Below are 21,659 nucleotides of genomic sequence, written 5' to 3'. Positions count from 1 at the left end.
CGTCGTCGTCGCCGACGTTGCCGCGCAGGGTTCTCCCTTCGTACTTTCCCGACCCTCCCCTTTCTTTCGCGCCCGCCCGCCTTTTTTTCCCCTCCGCGTCTTTCCCGATCGCCCAACCGCTACCCCTCTCCGTCGATCGGTCTTCCTTTCGCGATCCCCCGTGAGCGCGCGGGGGAGAATACCCTCTCCTCCTTGCTTTCTTTCTTGCGTTTCCCCCCTGATGTCCCCTTCCTCCTCTCCTTCGCCTCCTTCTGGCCGCTAGCGGCTCTTTTCAGATCGACTCCGGTCGCGCTGTCTTCGGTCCGCCGGCGCCGTCCGACCGACCGACCGGCTTAGCACGGGCTGCGATCCTTCGCTCGCCAAGGGCGAATCGCGAAGCCGCGTCGGCTGTGCCACCACCCTGCCTCGTGCCCACCAGGCTGCCCACGGGTGCTATAGTCCGCTGAGAAAACACTCGTTGAAAAACTGACCAGAACTCGACGGACGCAGCCGGCGGGCCGAGCCTCCCGATGCCGTCGCCGGTGTTCGGACCGGGTACCGCCGTAGTCAATCCGCAGCGCCACTAGTCGCCGCCAGACAGGACGGCAGAGACGAAGACGACCGCCGACCGGGCCGTCATCCTCAATGGAAGCGTCGACGCGTCTAGGAGAACTCTGAGCCGCCACGGTGAGGGCGGGTGGTGGCGGCGGTGTGTCTAGTTTTTGCTGCCTCGAGTTGGCCCCGTGGCTTCGAATCGAGAGCCCGGAACTTGGCAGTCAAAGCCCGACTCGGAAGAAGAAGACCGCAATACGAGAGACGAGCAACGGCCACCCCATCGCGGGTATCTTGGCGGCCATCAAGGAAAGCTTCGACGTTCGTCTTGTAAGTGGTTGACTAACAACAGACAAGGCCAACATGCCTCTGGGGGTCGGAAGAGGAAACCTTTTCGACCAGGGCATGAACGGACCTGGGTAAGTCGCCTTCGCATTTTCAGTCCTGACCTTTCAGTGCCTAATTATGGTTTCCTTGGCTCGACCTTGTCGGGACGCTTCCTTTTCCTGCAAAGTCCGTTTATTTAGTAAACCGAAATCACGGGGGATAATTTTGGTGCTTCTTATCGTCTCTCTCTAGTACCACCGAGATATGAACCTTAAGAACCAAATTTTCTCAACGCGTTCACCTAAAACGCATCACAGTCGTCTACTTTCAGGTTCTTTCATCCATGACTGAAATCACTCGCCTGTGTTTGCGGGTGTCGTCTGGACTCCTTTATATCATTTTTATTGCTCATAGAGCGGATATAACGGGCGCAATTGTTCTGCCGCCAACAATGGTTCATGTTAGTCCTGGAATCCAGGAGCAGAAGCAAGAGAAGGGGCGCGAAAGACTGGATCAGTGAAATAAGGCAGAGCCGAGTTCACAAGAAAACAAGCACTGTTCTCCCTACCGGACAGCTCGCGCCCCGCAATGCGGGGGTCCGCTCGAAGCGCGCGTCTGGGGTCACCCGCATTAACTTTCCACCCGGCACAAAACATGGCGGCGGACGGTCCTGATTTGGACGGGTGACGGAGCACGCCGCAGTGGAGAGGGTGAGACGGCGCGACCCGTTTCCCCCGAGGGAAGGAGGGAAGAAGCCATAGGAAGCGAGGAAGGGAATTTAGGGAAAGGGGGCTGGCGCGGGGGAAGATAGAAAGGGGGTCAGCCCGAAACGGGACAGCGCCAAGATGTGGGCCACTGGCGCGCACACCCCGGCCGATAGTAGCGACCCCTAGTGGCGAGCCGTAGAGGGGGCTCCCAGCTCGTCGTCGAGCTGCGTCGCTTCGCCACTGTATTGGTGGCAGGGGGGAGTGTCGTCACGGTTGCGTAAGAAAGGACGCCACTTGTTAACCTTGCGAAGGTCAAGTTACGTGTTAGCGTCCGAAAGAACGGTAGTTGAGCGTCTCACAGAAGTATCACGTTACACATAAGGGAAACGGCCCACGTCCCCCATTTACTCCACATAGATGAATTGCGACACTTGTGGGAGAATGACGGCTTAGTACCGTCAGTTAGCCCGACCTGGGCGCCCCTCGTACACTTTCCTTGGGCATGAGATTGCTCCGATAAACTTGTTGCGGGGCAAGCGGCAGAAGTCTCCGCACCCTTCAAATTTCCACTTCTCTTAAGTATTGTTTGCGAAGCATGAAATGCTCTGTGCTGGCGTCACTGCGCAGATTATTTGTCAAGCTCTGACGCCTTGGACATTTTCGGAGCAATTTATTCCCGTAACCTGTGAAATGGTTCGCGGCCACTTGTGAAGTCCAACATACAACTACGCATGGAAGCGAAGCGTTATCAGTCAAGTTATTGATACCGTCGTAGACGACATAACAGCGACAGTGATACTCAAACGTAAGAACTTTGAGGTGTTTGCAATAAAAGCAGCAGACTATAGGGTGGGTTGAAGCGTCAAGCTTCTGGTCAGCTACCGAACACCAAGGGGAATTGATGGGGAAGGAAGTGTTAGGGGTAAATGAGTGATGAGGTATTAGGGACGGAAATTGTAAGCCTATATACACAAAAAAGTGCCTTGTTTGTGAGCCACCAGTATATGAACCGCTAGGCAAGAAAGTTTACCATGAGAACTACCGCTCGACGAGCACGGAAACTTAGGATAGTGGACTAAATACCGGTCCCATTGGAACCTAACCAGTACTCGCGCTCAATAGAGATCCTTGTGTTCTTTTAAGAAAATAATCTGTTATTTTAACGCTTGCTTCTGACTGTCCCCTTTCAGAAACATCTCAAAGCTGAAAGCTCTCCGCTGATCGGCACAGCAGTGACGACAGCTTTTTCGAATACGCGTGGTCGACACAGGAAATTGTGAATAAGGTGTATTTTAAGATTAATTGAGGCATTACAAGATAGACTTGATGAGTAGTAAATAACCGCATTGCCAAATAGGAATAAAAGGCAAGCGCCTTGTAGCCCGTTGATGAAGCTTGAAGTCCGTAGTTCAAGTATACGACATCGAAAAGAAGTGCAGTCATCAACATGATTTCGATGGTGGCCAAAAAAGACGGCTGAGGGACAGTTACTCGAATCTGTCTTGCTTGCTACGTCACAGAAGGACGTCGAAAACATCGTAACGGACACGCACTGAATTTAAAGCCCCGCGCGTTAACGGTTGGTAACTGAACTGATTCTTTCAAGCGTATGTTTCACGTAACGACCCTTCAACGAATACAGATTTGCCAACTTTAGTTATAGAAACGACGTACCTTTATCACTAGCAAGTTTATCTACCTATCCTCATATACTCCGAACTACATAAACATTTTCCTTGCAAGAGCATTTGATAGGGTGCATAGCCATTAAGCAAGGAGAAGTATGAAGGGAATCAAAGCCGAAGCGTAGTAATAGCTTGATATATTTGCGCATGACTGCCTCAAAGACCTGGGCGAGAACGGCCAGAAGATCAACGCCTTTTCGCTGTAATGAACATGAATGCCGATTCGAAGAGAAAAAAGAGTGTCGAGGAACATTTATTCGAATATGTCTAGCTCGTAACAATCATAGAAGTACCTCAAAAACATTGCGACATGGTTAAAATGGAATGCCCGCTGTTCAATACCACTTCGAACATAGTATCACGCAAGTTGCGGTGATGTCATTTATGCACGTCTCGAGATCATAGCGTATGACGCCCTTGAACTGATGTGACACATTAGTAACATAAGCGTTGGCTTCACTTCTCGACACTGTTCCATTACAAATCTGTCTGCTTACGTCAGTTTTTTTTTTCTTTTGCGCCATTTCCGCCCCTTTCGCTTTGAGACAGGCGCAAGTTCCGTCTCCTTCTGGAAGCGGCTTGTCTTTTTTTTTCTTTGCCCTCTAGTTTTCACATGTGAAGCCTTTTGCCCTTCGTTGCCTAATAATAAACATCGCTACTTAGCGAACAGTAGCAGACGATAATCGGAATGAAATTTAAAGCTATGAATTACAGCGCAAAGCGTATTCTTCGTTTAGGTGTCCTCCGTTCCGCTGCATCTCCCTTCTGCTGCATCTGGAAAAAACAGCTGGCTCATGACGTTTCGTTGACGTTTGCGTAGCGTTTTATTTATTCCACTATGTTCTTTTTTTTTCATCCTCCACTATAATGATTTGGAGTACTACGTCAGTCATTTCGCTAGGCTAGTGACTCGAGTACTCAATAAAGCATGTCACTTTCTGTCGTGACATTGCCCTTTGGTGACATTGAGTTCAGACCTGTTTTGTAGTCCAGTCATGACGTCTTCACTTGTGGTCTATCCTTCTCGCTTGCGTGTCGATAATTGCGTAATTAGTCTGTCACGCGCTCGCTGCCAGGATACAACGGCGTGGATACCGCATTCATTACATGGAAACGAATCGGGTCATCTGCAATGGCGAAGGTGGCCATGTACGAGTTGCCATGTTGACAGACACTACCGGCGCGGATGTCCTCGGCTGCTCTGACAACAAAGACCGCGGGGTATTGCGCTGTAGTCGCAGTAGTTGATAAGCACAACTTGTACGGGCTACTCACAGCCAAAGGGAAATTTATGCAACGGAGCCAGCAAGGGCCTAAACCAACTCGTATATAGTGATGTTTCCGTGCGCGATAAATATATGGTATGAAGTACTGTTTGATACAGGAAGCCGAATTGCGAGTTTACGGCTGCAATAGCCAAGTCTTCCACGTCTTTAATATTTGTTTAAGCCGAACCATTCAAATATATTGCGGGTATTAGACATGAACGGCACCTCGGCGAAACAATTAGCTTCAAGGCATGTCTGACGTGATAATCTTGCTTCTTTCGACAGCTAGTGACTGAGGAAGAAAGAAAGAGATACAGAATGCATGAGTCTAAATCAACCACACGCACTAAGCAAGGTTCCGCGTTTTCATTCAAGTGTGTCGCCTTCAGGTACTGTAGAACAGCTCGTGTGGCTTTCTTGGCTGTTAGCAGTTTGAGGCCAGACACCCAGAACCTTTGCTACGGTTAAAAAAAAAAAAGGGAAGGTTTTTTTTTTCTCGGGCATTTGGAATGATCAATGGTCTAGCATTCGTGATTGCCATCTACAGTCTTATATGGATGAAGGGACATCTGACCTTGCACGATCAAAAGGGCATTTTTATCTGTGCTATATGCCCGGACTCCCGTCGTATCTCTACAACATAGCCTAATTACGGTAAACAATAAGCGGTCAGCGTGGAATTACTGGAAGTTGAATGTTGTTGCTTTTTTTTCTCCAGTGCAGTCACACTGTTGAGTGCATCTGAGGCACTCAGAATGCCAAAACAAAAGGCTATGTAGCGATGTTTGTGCCATGATCTACCGTTCTATTGCGAGCTGCCATTGTTTGAGGGACCCATCTGATTCGATCGGTTCGATGATGCCATTTTAAGGCATAGAGCAGGCAACGCTTCTTTCATCGATGTCTGTCCGAGTGAGGCGTAGAGAATATAAGCGGCATGGGAGCACTTTCTGGTGTTCGCTCTGCGTTCATGTGACTTCCCTACAGCTCTCGAACTTTCCTATACATTTAGCGTTGACCAATGCTGGCGTCGATGTCTATAGTGAGAGACAATGTCTTTAGACTTTGAGTATCCTGGCAGGCGTGTGCTTTTTTTTTCATGCAATTTTCTATTAACTATGCAAAGGCGGCGAACGCTTCGACGAGACACGTATGTAGGGCATTACTTACGGAAGTTCGTCAGGTGGCACGCGAATCGTGGGCGAATGGAATCGTCTGGACTCAAATCTACTTGTCGCGTGTCAGCCGAGAAACGCTGGCGCGGAAACGTTGCTTGATGACTATTGATTTGCGCCAGTTGATATCAAGGGAGCACGTGTGTACCTCCCTCGTTCTGTCTGTGCCCGGGTAAAACTCTTGCTTGGGCTATATTTGGTTCATGCTTGAATGAGTAAAGAGCAAAGCGCGATAGACTCCAGGACAGGCGCTGGTCCCGTCGTTTGTGCTCTTCTTCTGTCCTGGTCTATTGCGCCTTGCTCTTTACTCATTCGATGTCTGTGCTCGCTCGACGAAGACTGCGAGCTCGCGGACACCTTCCGAAACAGAGCCCGCCGCTTGATGTAACTTCGCAGCCCGCACGCGCGCCCCGAGCGTGTCTCGGGGGGAAAGCTGAAAAATGCTAAAACCAAAACTTGACACGCGAATTCGCGGTCTCTGCGGTGCGGATTCCACCAAAGCGTACGGTGTTAAAGAAGCGACAACACCGCCAAAAGGTCGCCCGCACGGTTTGCGCTCTACGAGAACAAGCGGGCAACCTCACTAGGTTCCTAACTCACGAGCTCGACTTCTAACACGCAAAGTGAGGTGAGGCGAAGTGCGCAGCCGCTTGAAAGGCTAGAGCGAGATCAAGAATGCTGACTCTAATCTCACGTCTGAGTTCGGTATCAACTTAGGTCTAACGCTCGGTGAAGCGGCGGGTTTTTAGATACAAACTCATGCGAGGCTACTTATTTGCGTATCTGGTCCTTTTGAGAAAGAAAAAAAAAAGACGAGCCAGCGATATTAGCAGACTTCCTTAATTTCTCTATTTTCAAGCCTTTAGAAGTGTGCCTGTGTCTAGATACAGTCTATCTGAGATATAAGACGCATCGACATAGCCTAGTTTGGTGCTAAATATTTCCGCTGGATAATCTTTTTTTTTTTTTCGTGAAGCCTTGTGGCCGGCCGTCGTAGTGCGGTGCCTATGGCGTAGCGCTGCTGATCTCGAGCTCGCGGATTCGTTTCCGCCTACGCGGCTACATTCCGGTGACGGCCAAATGCAAAAAAAAAAAAAACGCTCGTGCACCTTGCATTCGGTGCACGTTAACGAAGCCTAGATGGGCAACATTTTTCCGTTTCCCGGAAAACATTACGGTTACATACGCTCCATTTGCCCGGAAGTGTGAGATTCAGTCAAGGGATATTTGAATGCTATCGCGTTCCACCCTTAAAGGGGAAGCGTCCTCCAAATTTTTACTCACGAGATAACGTCTGATGCGGTCCCTTTTTCATATTCCCTTTGTATTTTGACTGAGAGCCACTTGAATGTATACTCTTTCCACCTTAATCGCGGCTGTCATTATCAATAGTATTTATTTTTCCTTTGAAAAAGTCGCTAGAAAAGAAAACATCAAGAAAAGGGGCATCAGCCCTCGCCTTCTTGTAGCCGTCTACGTCCCGTAGTCGTTTGTGACGTCATTGTCGTCGTCATCGCGGGACCAGATTGAATATGACGCAAGCTTGAGCTTACTGGCGCGAAAATATCGCAAGTCTGCAGCGCGCACCCGCAGAGGCCGCGAAAAGACTAAACACAAAGAAAGCGCTAGTTGCAATAAATGGGTACATACACATATACAAAGAATCGCCTTTCTTTCTTCTTTTTTTTGGGAGGGGGGGGCGGGTAATGATAGACCTTAACAATGTCGCCTGTGGTATGTAGATTCAATATACTCATTGAGCACTGGATCACTCGTACAGGCAGAGTAAAATTTCGCAAGAAATTAGTAGAAATAGTTGACGAACTAACAAAATTTTACTAACGAACATTTTATCTAGTCGCTTTAGGACACATTGCTATTCACGAAAGAAAACAAGTGACTTCCCAAGGCGCATCCACTCGGAACGTATTATTTAAGCTAGCACTATAGTATTCAGGTAAGCGCCATCACACTTTCTCTAAGAATGCGTTGTTGTTCCAGCTACTTTTACAGGAAAACTCCTTTTTACTGAGCTGTAGCACACTAGTATAACAGGAAGACCAATGTACCTCGTTACACTTTTTGGAAACACTTATCTTGAAACAACTGTCGCTTTCGTAATTCATTCCTATTTAGTATGCTTAGCAAACTCACCGGCTGCAATTCGTAAACTGCAAGTCGTGCCAAAATGCAATTGGCTTAAATGTGGTTCGGAAAAGTTTCGGTAATTAGTCGATTGTGAACTCCGGTATCTCGCGCAAATACTGTCTGTATCTTCGGCTAATCCAGTTTCAAGAATAGATTTGAGCTACGTGCCACAGACAATATTTTAAATTCTCAAATTAAAGAAGAAAAGAGACGCCGTGTGTAACACTCAGACGACGCTCACGCAAGGATGCCAGTGATACCGTATTCAATAACGGTAAATGTATTTTTATTTTTTTTAGAAAGTGATAGCAACTGGCGTGCTCACACACTGCAAAATGGCAAGCGTGAGTTAGCATCGGGTAACCCGCCGTGATTGCTCAGTGGCTGTGGTGTTGGGCTGCTGAGCACGAGGTCGCGGGATCGAATCCCGGCTACGGCGGCCGCATTTCGATGAGGGCGAAATGCGAAAACACCCGTGTACTTAGATTTAGGTGCACGTTAAAGGGACACTAAAGGGAAAAGTGATTTCTTCTGCATCAGTAAATCGCCGTTCTACAACACCAAAAACACCACTCTTACAACGATAAGACGTTTGGTAAGCCAGAAAAAGCGCAAGAACGAAATGCGGGTGGCGACGCCTACTTGAGTTCCCGCACCTGGGGGCTGTGACGTCTTGGATTTTGATGGCATCTTCTAGGACCTACTAATTATACATAGCGGTACAGATTGACTACATTGTGTTCTAAAGGAACCAAATATTAAACATGCCAAGTTTCAGGAACCTTTATTCAGCCAACGCGGCCCAAATGCGAAAACAAGCTTTGGAATCCCTGACGTCACGCTGACGTACCGGCGCTGGGGTTTAGGCGCAAAATTCAAATACTGATACTTGGACCTTCATTTTCTCATCTAATATTCAAACTATTTTCTTGAAATGACTGCCTGCAGGTTTCTCAAACAATGCTTTATTAGTCTAAACTGATTTATTGTTTCCCTTTAGTGTCCCTTTAAAGAACCCCAGTCGGTCTAAATTTCCTGACTTCCCCACTACGGCGTGCCTCATAATCAGAAAGTGGTTTTCGCACGTAAAACCCCATAACTAAAAAAAAAAGAAAAACTGCCGATCGTGGCGCAATCTTGCGCGCGAAACGTAGGAAAGTGGGGAGGCAGCGCGGGAGAGAGGGAGGGGGCTTTTACTCCGCCAGCAAGTGCGTATTGGGCGAGGAGGCGCGCGGTCACGTGCGCCGTATCTTGAAAGCGATCTGCAGACGGTTCACACCTTCGTGCATGCTCTTTTCTCGTCGCTGTCTTCGTTGAAGCGATGGACAGCACGAAGGCCACTTCGCTCGATGTGGCCGCCGCGCATGCTCGCGCCACCGTTTTGACAGCGAGTGACCGCGGTCATCGAGTGGGATGTGTTCGTGTTTGCCTGTGAGCGCTGACACCGTGCTCGTCATTTCAGATTAGTAAGAGAATGCTTCCAAGTTTATGCGGCCGGTAAAACTACTGTCCTTACTTCGTGTTACTGTCTACTAATTTGCTATCGCAATCGATGTTTCGCTTTTCAAGCGAATCTGTGAGTTTTTTTATTATGACGTTACTCATTCTTCTTCATTATTATTATTATTATTATTATTATTATTATTATTATTATTATTATTATTATTATTATTATTATTATTATTATTATTATTATTATTATTATTATTATTATTATTATTATTATTATTATTATTATTATTATTATTATTATTATTATTTGCAGAGGTCTTACACTAAGTTTTTGTAACAAGCTGTGTTGGAGCTGGAGTCATCGGTGACATTCATTTTAATGAGTCAGGAACGTTGAAAGGGGAAAAATTTTCAAAACTGCTTCAGAGGCACTTAGCAATTATTCATCGCTTCCACTGCGGCGCGCTAAGGGTGTTTTCCCCAAGAGCTCGCTGTTTCTGACTCTCTTTCTTTATGCCGGTCTCGTTCTGGAAACCTTTGAACTACTACAACGATAAATATTTTTGTATTTGTATTCCTATAAGCCCTGCGCCCACAGAATTATATTTCCTCGCCGTTTCATTATGCGCGGTAATATGCAGACGATTCTGCTTTAACGTAGATTTGATAGAGAACTCTGGCTAAGCTGCCTTGCACTTTTTATTTCTCCTTACTTTCTTTTTTTTTTTTAAACTCAGAAAAATTTCTGACGCTACATAACGGCAAAATGGCGCAGACGACCGGACGTGTGAAAAAACGGACAGGACAATGCGTCGGATATCAATTGGTTCTCTATTCGAAGTAACGCAGCAATGTAAGGAAGAGAACACAATTAAAGAGCATATGTTACTATTATGTAGCTTCCCATGAAGAATCAGTTGATAGTCAGCACAGTCTCCTGTCAGTTTTTCGCATGTCCCGTCGCCTGCACATTTCGCAATAATGTACGCAAACCGAGAAGCCCAGCTAAGAACCCTCGCGCAATTCGTTTCTGAAACAGTGCTTGACCATAGATTACGTTTAAAGGCCGCAGCCCGAGTAACGTCATCGTTGGCAAAGAATTCCGCTCGGATTTGTCGGCCGACTGTAATCAGTACGAGCAGCCCCGGAAATACTCGCCAAGCGCGCGCTTCGCGTCCTTCCCCTTGTCTGATTACGAAATGCGATATAGCTCATCGCTCGTTTCATTGTTCCCGTGTAGCAGGCTCAATTTCGACATCCCTCGCGAAACGTTATGCGATGCGGGCCAAAAGAAGTGTGCGGGATTGCAGGGGCCCGATTCAGAACTCGAAACCAACGCACGCGCTCCGCGTCACTGCCAGTTCACACCCGAGAGGAACCGCGGTCTCCCCCCTCCTCCCCCCCCCCCCAAAAAAAAAACGCGAAACTGCGCGAGTGTGAGCCACATCCATTTTCTCTCAATATACGGTCGTTCGGCACACAGTCGCGCCTGAAACGGGCGCAAGTGGGCGCGGATGCACTTCACTATGCGCTCCCGGGAAGTCCACCCCCCCCCCCCCCTTACACACACACACACAAAAGCGCGGCCAGGAGCGCGAGTCTGGGATACGGCCTGTGCGCGCGCGCCGAACAGGAGGTGCGCGTGGGTATCGTCTATTAGCAAGGAGTGGCGTACGCCGCCGCGAGCACAAAAGCAGGCGAACGGGGCGACGAATGAGATCGCAAATTGAACTCGACGCACGCGACGACCCTCTTGTTCGCAGCCGGTCGCGGAGGAAGGAGGCAGAGAGAGAGGGTGAGGGAGAGAGGGAGACGAGGTCGGATGGGGAGCGATTGGGGAATGCCGTCCCTATAGCCAAGGTACTATTACACTACGCGTGGCCTGCGAAGCATACGGGAGCGAAGATTGTCTCACTGGCTCGATCACTCGTTCCTTAATCCCCTTTCACTTCTCGGTCACTCATTCGGAATCACTCTCCCTCGACTACTCGTTCGCTCGTGCGCTCGGCGATTCACTCGCTCGTTCGATACCTACATCACTCTGAGTCACTCGCCGAGTAACTCGAGAAAGGTCACTCACTCCTTCGCTCGGTCATCCGCTCACGCGACTGCCTGCTCAATCGGCGATTATCTCGCTCAGCACGCTTTGCCGAATAACTCCCTCGCCTAAAGTAACTCTCACTTTTTCGTTCAGTAGTACACTATGATACTCGATGATTCATTCTTTTGTTCAATCCTTTATCACTCTCATTCACTCGTTGAGTAACTCAGTCATTGTCGTTCGCTCATACTTTTCACTCACTCACTCACTCACTCACTCACTCACTCACTCACTCACTCACTCACTCACTCACTCACTCACTCACTCACTCACTCACTCACTCACTCACTCACTCACTCACTCACTCACTCACTCACTCACTCACTAATCGTTTCGTTGCTTTATCTACGTTCACTGTGAAGTTCGCACGCATCTTCCCTTACGGGTGCTGCGATTGCCTTCATTACACGTCTTGTCGGGCCACCGTTTCTCGAGACTACCGTCGCCCCATTCACAAGCCCCACACTAGACGCTGCACGCGAGCGCGCGCTCTTCAATCCTGTAATGCCCCTCGTATAATCTACGTCGAGTTTGATGATTCGCACAACTTGTAGCCGCGTTTTTGACACCCTAATCGAGTTTTCAGTGGCAGAAATATCAGCGAACCAACTACTAGTTAGTATAAATACATTACTGATTAAATGTTATGTTCAGCACCATTCAGTTGCGTTTATTTTTTCTAGCGCGTTTGAAATTACAGGGTCAATTCCCCGCTCGTATATCAGGCAGGTGAGCGCATAGCAAAGACGGTGGGCTCATCGCGCGCACGCGTTTTTTTTTCTTTTGGTCCGATTAGTTTGCTCGTTCGCGCCGCGATGAGAGGCGGCGCTCGTGTGCACTCCGGAAAAATGAACTCCGAACGAAGGAGGATCACGGCGGCGAAAAAAAAAAAACAGAACAAACGAGAAAAAAAAATGTCCATTTTGCTTCTACGAAATTGAAACCGCGCGTTTCCCTTTCTGGCGTGACGCTTGGCATCATTAGGCAGCGCGTCTCTAAAGAAAAGAAAAGCCTGCGCAACTTGATCGTCTTGTGGTCCCTACAGGTACGCGTCATGCACGGCGACGTCGTCATCATAAATAAATAGAACAGAGATACAAGAGCGCTAGGGACGGCGAGGACGGGCTGCATGTTCCTTTCGTGGAGCAGCGGATCAATGTGCACAAAGTTGCCCTCAATGGCGTCTCGCAGCTCAGCGCTTTATTTAGCTCACGTGACCTGGCCGATTGGACATAACGATCGATAAGTTCGAGCCGGGTGAAGCAGAGAGAATCATAAAGCCCGATGATGTCTAGTTCTGCATTCAATGCGAGCACGCGAAAAAAGAAAAGCAGCCGCAAATCGCTCGTGACCGCAAATCGTTAGGGAAGGGCTGACATCTGCGGCAAGAAATTCCCAGTCAAACCTTCGCTCCGCTTATTTGCATGGGGGACGAAGAAACGAAGTTCGCGACTGCGTCCTCCGTGAAAAATTTACTCACGCACTCACGCTGAGAAATGACATTCATTTGTAATCCGTATTACAGGTATGTATTGCTGAATACACGCAGCCAGTTGAGTCGACAGGGCAAGGTTTGCTGGTACGCCCGTCTGCCTACGTGGGTGGACGACGGGACGAACCCCTTGGTAATGTGAGGGACGCATTATTCGGATTTCCGATACACAAATGCAGCTCCAAGGTAGAGTGTACAGCAAGTCCTGCTCAATGCTTCGGCAATAAGTGTTATTAAGATAATGCAATATAGGAGGAACTTGGTTGCGGTGTCGCGGCTGAGCCAGTGTAAGAATTGTGCGTATAGCTTTTTTTTAATTGTCTAAAGTTTGTTCTCCTGGCTTCGAACAACCTTGCGGGTTCTTACATTAACCTTACTGACTATATAAATTGTCATCTTAAGTTCATCACGTGGTATTTGCAACATTCAGCTCCTGACGTCTACAATTCGACAGTTTTCACAGCAATGCAAAGCGAAATAACCACTAACGTGATCTTCTTTAATATGGGGTTTTACGTGCCAAAACGACTTTCTGATTATGAGTCACGCCGTAGTTGAGGACTCCGGATTGATTTGAACCACCTGGGTTTTTTGACGTGCGCGTAAATGTAAGTTCACGGATGTTTCCGCATTTCGCCCTCATCGAAATGCGGCTGCCGTGGCCGGGATTTGTTCCCGCGACCTCGTGCTTAGCATCCCAACACCATTGCCGCTAAGCAATCACGGCGGGTCTACTTTACGTACGGAAAATAAGTATGCATTCTGTATGCGTTAGGTTCCAATCATTCATATTTAGCGGCAAGCATATCCGACAGTGCAGTAATTTATTATCGTTCTCGAACTTACATAATCACCGTTACGTAATAACGCCGAGAGAGAGAGGGGGGGAGAAAGAAAGAGAGAGAAAGAGACAGAAAAAGAGCGAATACAGGGAGGTTAACCAGAAAAGCCTCAGGCTGGCTGCCCCCCCTCTCCCCCCCACACACATACACACAAAAGGAGGGAGGGATGGCATCGAAGAAAAAAAGGGGGGAAAGGAGACCAAACGGGTTACTTGACCTCCTGACCCTGCAACCACGTAGACGAGGGGAGGGGGGGGGGGGTTTGTTTCAATGCAGGGCAATCTCGCGGCGTAAGCAACTCACGGCCGTCGTGCGAGGGGCTTTTTCATGCAATCCACGCGACGGACAGAAGAGGGAAGAGTGGCAAACTGGGGCGCTCGCGGGCCCGTTTCTCATTAGGCTCTTCGGGCAGAGTGCTTCAGAATTACTCCTCGCAATATACGCTGCCTCAACACGTATGTGGCGCTTGCTTTTCCTTTTTTTTTCTCTCTCTCTATCTCCCCATCTTTCCACCTTACGTTTTCCTCACTTTTTTTTCTTTATTTCCCGGACGACGATGTTTCCATCACTTGGTATTACTTTTACGTCACTTTTCTTTTCCCTCTCTCTCTCTCTCTCTCTTTCCTTTCCTGGCTTCCCTCTCGAGTGAGTATTTACTCCGCGCGCAGCGGGCAGACAGTTTTCCACGCTGCGGACTTCGCCATACCGGAATGAAAATAGCGTTTGCTCTTGCAGAGTTACCCATTGTATCTTTTTTTTTGTCGCTGAATTTCTTTTCTTTCGTAATTTCGAATCTCCCGACTCTCCGCTCCGAAATATCCGGGATTGTTTACTTGGCGTGACCTGGCTGCTCGCGTTGTCCACTTTCTTTCTTTTGTAGTCCTCTAGCGAGTGAGTTTCCTGAGGGCCCTGAAAGCTTGAGTAAAAGAAAGATGAACAATACAACGAGAAAAAGTGAGAGGGAGAGAGAAAAAAAAACAAAAGAGCAAGCGCCATTCTGGTGGTTGCGGATAGATTGCAGCGCCACGGCACTCTCGTGGTGTTGCGTGCCAAGCCACCGAGGAAATCAAATATTCAGCTTCGCTCCACCGGAGACCAACTTCATTAATGGCGGAGTGCGACCGATTCCCCCCTCCTCCCTCTCCCCGGTCTCTCTCTCTCTCTCTTTTCTGTTATCCTCATCGCGCTCATTGCCTCGAGAAACAAACACAAGCGACTGTGTTGTGACGACGGCATTTCGCGAAGGCACACTGCTCGTCCCATGTTTTCCTTCCGCCTGCACGTTATCTGTGCCTTTTGGTCGGTCGTCTCCATCCTCTTCTTTCCGGGGTTTGTCACCGAGAGGCCTTGGTTCAGCGAGATTTACTGTGGGTTCCGCCGAAGTAATTATTCCTCAAAAGAGAGAGAAAGTGAAAAGCAAACAAAATTGAAAGAATACAGCCCCTACATTCTACCATTGCCACCTCCATCCCAGCGATCTTCTGCTTTCGTCCTTAGCGACTAATGGAAAATGAAGTCTGTGCAGGAGGAACACGAAAGCAGAACTTTTATACCAGCTTAAGAAGTAAGGGAGAAACGGAAATCGAGTCATCATCTCTAAGTGAGCTGGAATGTTTGCTGAAATCATAAAAATGGAGGGCTGGAACTTAAACAAACGCGAAAGTAACATGCGGCGTTTCGGAATTTTATACTTGGGACGGTCAGACAGCTTCGTCCGTTTCTTTTCTTTATTTTTTTTTCATTCTGCAGCACGAGAGAACATGACACGTGAGTAGAAAACAGACGAAGAGAGCAAACGTAGGGAAGTGAACCAGAGGCGGGTCTGGTTTGCTACGATACGCAGAGGGAAGGGGTTGAAGGGATGGCAAGAAAGAAAGAAAGAAAGAAAGAAAGAAAGAAAGAAAGAAAGAAAGAAGGAAAGAAAGAAAGAAAGAAAGAAAGAAAGAAAGAAAGAAAGAAAGAAAGAAAGAAAGAAAGAAAGAAAGAAAGAAAGAAAGAAAGAAAGAAAGAAAGAAAGAAAGAAAGAAAGAAAGAAAGAAAGAAAGAAAGAAAGAAAGAAAGAATAGGGAGTGAGGGTAGCACTATCGGCGTCTACAGTCGGTCATTGAGATCAGTTGCACGGTCGCTGGATAAAAACACACTCTGCCTTATTGCAGCGGCCGTGCCAGTTGATCTCACAAATTGAAGTGAGGCCCTCGTTGTTTCGTAATCCTGCAAAGCGGGTCTGCCAACCCAATAAGAAATCAGCAGGTTTCGGTGAAACGCATCGCTAACGGCAGGCAGCACAGTAATGTAGCATAACTGCAGGAAAGGTAGGACGGCACTTTCAGCTTCAATGAAGGGTCAAATAAGCGTGGTCGATGTGCTCGGGGTCTTCTAAAAACCTTGCGTCTTTGCCTCGCGCATATGTATAGGATCGCGCTTCGATAGTTTGTGCGCATATGATACCTCGTATCCACTCACAAGTTGCAGATCAGCGCTTGACCTTATTCGCCTTTTTTCACGCTACTGTTAAAAAAGTAACGATAATTATATCGCCCGTCACAATAAAAATTTTTTTTGTCCGCATGCTGACAATCACCGCACCAGGACTCAGAAGCCGTAAATAAATAAAGAAAACTACACTCGGGGCATAAAATATGAAGACCGAAAAGGGAGAAGGGGACCGATAGGAACAATCGAGTCTTTTTTTTTTCATCTTATCACGCGCGTTTGAGTTGAAGGACGCCTCTTCCTCGAGACGGAAGCAAGGTGTCCCTAATTGCAGCATCTTTCCTCCTCGCGAAATTACCTCAAGGAGGTACGGCCGCAAAAAAAAAAAAAGAATAAGCAGCGTGGTTGATGCGGCTCTTGGGTCAGTAATGCGACGGACACGTCGTTTCATCGTCGCCCTCTTCGACGGTGTGCCGGGAGCCGAGCGGCGTGACATTACGACGTATACGTGCGCGGAACGGCAATGCGGTGGCGGGAAAGAGCGCAGTTACTTTCATGCGTTATGCTTATGTATACGTTTTTTTTTTCTTTACCACGTTTCGTTCTCGTGTTACAGCCAGATGCAAAGAGCGCACAACTCTTCCTTTATGACACACAACGAACGTCGTGTTAAACGTCGTGTGTGTGTGTGTGTGTGTGTGTGTGTGTGTGTGTGTGTGTGTGTGTGTGTGTGTGTGTGTGTGTGTGTGTGTGTGTGTGTGTGTGTGTGTGTGTGTGTGTGTGTGTGTGTGTGTGTGTGTGTGTGTGTGTGTGTGTGTGTGTGTGTGTGTGTGTGTGTGTGTGTGTGTGTGCTCCTTTTCCTCGCCTTTCCGGCCTGAATAGAGTGACGAATAAGGGTATCGGAGGTGCTCGATTTCCGTCTAGTTACAATGACTTGAAGAAACACACACTGAAGCCCGAAAAAGCATAGGGGAAGTTAATTCTGTGCTAAAATCTGCATTGTGGGACGCGAAGTTCTGACTCTTGCTTGTACTGTTATTTATTTATTTATTTATTTATTTATTTATTTATTTATTTATTTATTTATTTATTTATTTATTTATTTATTTCGACTGTGACGTAGCTCTTCTTTCATATATAGAAGAGACGAGCGGAGAATTCCCAAGTTCAACGTATGCTTGTCGCGCCCGAAATTGCTTTTGAATCGACACAACGATCTTCTCTATGTTTGCACTCACAAGGTTCAACGAACACAATTTAAATTGAGTTTAGCGCTGCGTAGAATGAGGGTTCAGAGCACCAAAAAAATAAGACAAGGCGGCTGACTCAACGCACAAAATCGATAATACTCAGTGAGTCCCTGCCCAGCGCCGTGTCGGTCGACTTAGAGAGATATTGAACTCTGCAGTTCAGATGAACGTTGAATAAGTTGAATTAAGTTTGAAGTGTGAGCAAAAATACTGCCGCCGGCTTCTGCACAAACGAAACATTCTTACGCGAATGAAAGATGGTAAAGGTAGTAGACGTAAGCGCCTGTCCGCCATAATCCAATTTTCCCAAACGTGCGTATCAGTCGATTAAAAATGGAAAAACCGTTCTTGAAGTCTCGTTCGCTGCGCAGAGATTGAAGGACGTAAGAAGAACCAAAACGCCTGCGTTCATCTTACTTACGAAGCGCGTGTGTGCGCATATCTGTGCGTGCCTGCGTGCTTTGTATGAACAGGAAAGCACCACTAATCTTCGCTTTGGTATTCGATAATATAAACCGACATTTTATCCTCATCCATGTGTGGTCGCTTGTCTTGCCCACAGGTAGCATTCCCCCTGTCACCCTTTTGGCCAGTCAGTAACCTCGTCGAGAAAAATTAGCCTCCAAAATAGGGGTTAAACATTATTTGCACTTCAGCACCAGGTAAGTTTGCTTCTCTCGTCCCGCGATTAATTTCGGGCTGCTTTGGAATTCACTTTGTGCCAGCCGCAGCCCTCGTCGGCATTCTCATCCAATCGGGGGGTCGAGTTCTGCGAACAATGTGATTCAATAAGATAGAGAGCAGGGCCACTTCGCGAGTGATTCGGTTTCGAAACGCGGCTATAGCGCTAACACGTAAACACGAAATGGGCAGGAAGGGCACTACTTAATTTTGAATTCTTTAACGGCGCAACGCGGGACAGGGTCGGAAATAACGGGCACGCCAAGCGCTGACCTTGAACGACATTTTTATTCCATATAAACGGACATATTGCACAAACTGACAGAAAGAAATACAGTTCGCCAACGGACAGGCCATAGTTATGACGTTATCTCGTACGAATTGCAAGAAGACCAACGGCAAAAAAAAATGTGAACAAACAAGCAAGACGCACGACGAACCTCGTCGTGTTGCGCTTCTTTGTGCACCGTGTTCAGCGCGGGCTTCCTCCCCTCCCCCTCTCCCCCCAATTTGGCATGATTGAAGAACCTCCGGATAAGACAGGGGTGAAAGACGCGGTCAATCGCTGTGACGGACCTCCGAAATGGTAGTTGGCCGACAAAAAGCGCAAGGCTATACAGGCCCGTCAGTTTGACGCGGGAAAGAATGGGCCGCTCCGACGAGTGAAGAGGGGGAGGGGGGGCAGGCCGAAATGACAGAGGAAAAAGAAAGGGCGAACGGTGTAATAGAGAGGGCAGGGCAGAATAAGTCACCACACGCCAGGAGAGCGAACAACAGACACACGCAGCCACGGAGGGGCAGAGTCAGTAGCAGCAGCAACAACAACTGGAGTCCCTCCTCCCCCCCCCCCAATCTTGCGCGAAAGAGCGCAGCCGTGGGAATCGGACAGGTGGCTCCGACACCGCGGCTAGGGAGCACAGGTCCCAACTTCCCCTTTTTCTTTTCCCGCTGCAACGCGAAGGGCATTAGGGTTGCCCGTCTCGTTCGAAAGGCCGCGTCTTCAACGCTCCCTCCACGCTGGTGCTGCCTCGTCGGTGGCGGTTCTCTCGCTCTCTCGCTCCAGAGACTTTTGCTCCCACGTCCCCGACCTTTGCCCGGCCGACCGCGAAGCCGACAGGTTCGTCTGCGTCTCTTTTCGTATCTTTCTTTTTTTCTTTCCCCCTGCCGAGTTGCTATGTGCATCCTTGAGCCAGAGAAAGTGTGTTAAGTGCAGCCGCCCAGTGGGGACAGCGATCGTTGATCAGTGAAACCGGGGAACGAATTGGGGACTGATGACTGATAGCGTTTGACATTCCGAAAGCTAAACGAACGGGAAGGGTGAGGGAAACTTCAAGTTGTTAAGGCGAAAGCCTTAAGTGGGTCATACTCCCGATGGTCTGGAAAACGCGGAGTGCGGCATACAGAAAGTCGTGTGAGCTCGTGTCACTGCTTGTGCGTTCGTCGTTGTCCTCTTCCACAGCTGGATCCGATGCCACACATCGTGTCCCCCCCGCACACACACAAAAGGAAATGCAAAGTTAATTAAGATAGAGTTAATTGAAGCAGGCGAACTCGCAACCTGCGGTGGGAGTGGAACCCTCGAGTTTATATGGAAGTCGAACCCAAGAGTTCGGTGTTCAGGCGAAGATAATTAAGATACTGTTAATTAATATGGAGTTTATTAAGCCATTCAAACAGACGACCTTTGGTGGGAATAGAACCCACGACCTTTGCTGTTAACTATAGCGAAGTTAATTAAGGTACAATCAATTAAGCTAGCTTCAATTAAGACACTCAAACCCGCAATCTTTGGTGGGAGAGAACAAGTAATAAGAAGTGACAACGCATTCGAATGAGAGCGTCAAGTAACTTAATGAATGTCTCCTGAGTGCACAGGCTTTCGCCTTCACTCTCTGTGTTGTGTATGACGTAGATAATTCCATAAGCGATGCTGACCTGCATATACTCATCAAGCCGGCGACAGAGGGAATTGCCATATTGCAAGCCCGTCGCCTGGGAAACTCGCAGTGTGTCAAGTTAACTTTCAAAGGAGACAGCCTACCGTCCCACGTCAAGGTCGGTCACTTCCGACACATTGTACGGCCTTTTGTGCCAAAGCCGCTTCAGTGCAGGAAATGTCAAAGGATAGGGCACGTTAGTGCGGTTTGCACAAACGCTGCCGTGTGCTCCCGGTGCTCTGGGTCGCACAGCTCCGACGCCTGTCGTGCAGAAAACCAAAAGTGCGCCAATTGTCAGGGCTCTCACGATGCAACTTCGAAGAATTGCCCACATGTGAAAAATGAGGCGAAAGTCTTGAGGCAAATGGTCAGGGATGGTTCCTCGCACAGGGAGGCTGCCGCTAAGGTGCGACGTCGACGTTCACGTCGCCGGAGTTCTAGGAAACCCACTACTATTGCTAAGGATGCACCGCGTCCACTGACAGTCCAGACACTTCCGCATACAACTAGCAATAGCAGCAACGACGTTCCTCAGCAGAAAGTCTCCAATCTCAATGCCTCAAGCGAGGAGTGGCCGCCATTGCCACGGCTAGATCCACCAGCGGAGCGACAAGATGTAGCACGCTCGCCGAATCATGCTTCACCTTCTGGCAGCAACCAAGACAACGACAAACAAGTTGTCACCATGATAAGGGCCCTTATGAACACGCTACGAGCACTACTGACTGCCATACACACTCCGGCGGCTCGAGGCGCACTTTAAATACTGGATGCCCTGTATCCGGTACTTTCCGGTCTTGAGAAGTACCATGGCTGCTCCTCTACATTCGTTCCTTAAAGAGGTCAAGGAAGCGTCTATCTTCCAATGGAATGTCAGAGGCATTAAATCGCGCATTTCGGACCTTCGTCCGTTTGTTTTTAAGAACAAATTTCCAATAATTGTCATTTGTGAACCAAACGTTGAGAGCGCCATCCGCCTATCAGGATATGAAGCTTTCATGTCTGCCACCTGTACCGACCGCAGCAAAGTCATCGTTTATATCAGATGCGATTTCACATATGTTTTACACCCAGTGGCACCTGATGACAACAATCAGTATGTGTGTTTGACTATAAAATGCAAGAACGTCGCACTCACGCTCATAGGTGCCTACATCTCACCTTCGAGTCGATTTGACAGCGCAAGACTAGGTGGAATTTTAACAGCGACATCTGGACCATGGGTTATTACCGGCGACTTCAATGCGCATCATCCGCTATGGGGAAGCTTAAAGATGGACTGTCGAGGAAGATGTGTACTATCCTTCGCGTCGGACCATGAGCTCTGGTGCCTAAATGATGGCAGTCCCACCTTTCTGCGGGGATTGACATACAGCAGCTGCCTGGACTTGACTTTTGTTTCAAGATGCCTCAGTGCCAGTGTGAAATGGTTCACGGACAACGAAACGCGTGGTAGTGACCACGTTCCAACGTATGTTAAAATCGACGGCATACGCAAGTCACACTCTACTACAGTTCTTCATCACATCGACTGGCCTAAATACACGTTGCTCATGGAGAAGAATTGCCAAGAGATCCGGGACTGTCTGCCTGGCAACATCGAGAAGCTAATTAACGTCGCTGCTCAAGA

At 48.2% G+C, this 21,659-nt stretch overlaps 1 protein-coding gene across 1 annotated transcript in view; it reads left to right on the top strand.

Annotated features, from left to right (window-relative positions):
- The first annotated feature begins 298 nt into the window (after positions 1-298).
- Positions 299-21,659, top strand: part of LOC135916901 (vesicular glutamate transporter 1-like) — a 259,394-nt gene continuing 238,033 nt past the window's right edge. Inside the window, exon 1 of the mRNA XM_065450348.1 lies at positions 299-950. Within this exon, the coding sequence (XP_065306420.1) occupies positions 895-950 (56 nt within the window). The 5' untranslated portion in view covers positions 299-894. The remainder of the gene's footprint in view (positions 951-21,659) is intronic.

This window comes from Dermacentor albipictus, chromosome 3 (assembly GCF_038994185.2).
Source record: "Dermacentor albipictus isolate Rhodes 1998 colony chromosome 3, USDA_Dalb.pri_finalv2, whole genome shotgun sequence".
NCBI classification, from domain to species: Eukaryota; Metazoa; Arthropoda; class Arachnida; order Ixodida; family Ixodidae; genus Dermacentor; species Dermacentor albipictus.
Note: the sequence above shows the minus strand (reverse complement) of the source record. Positions and strands in the feature narration are given on the sequence as shown.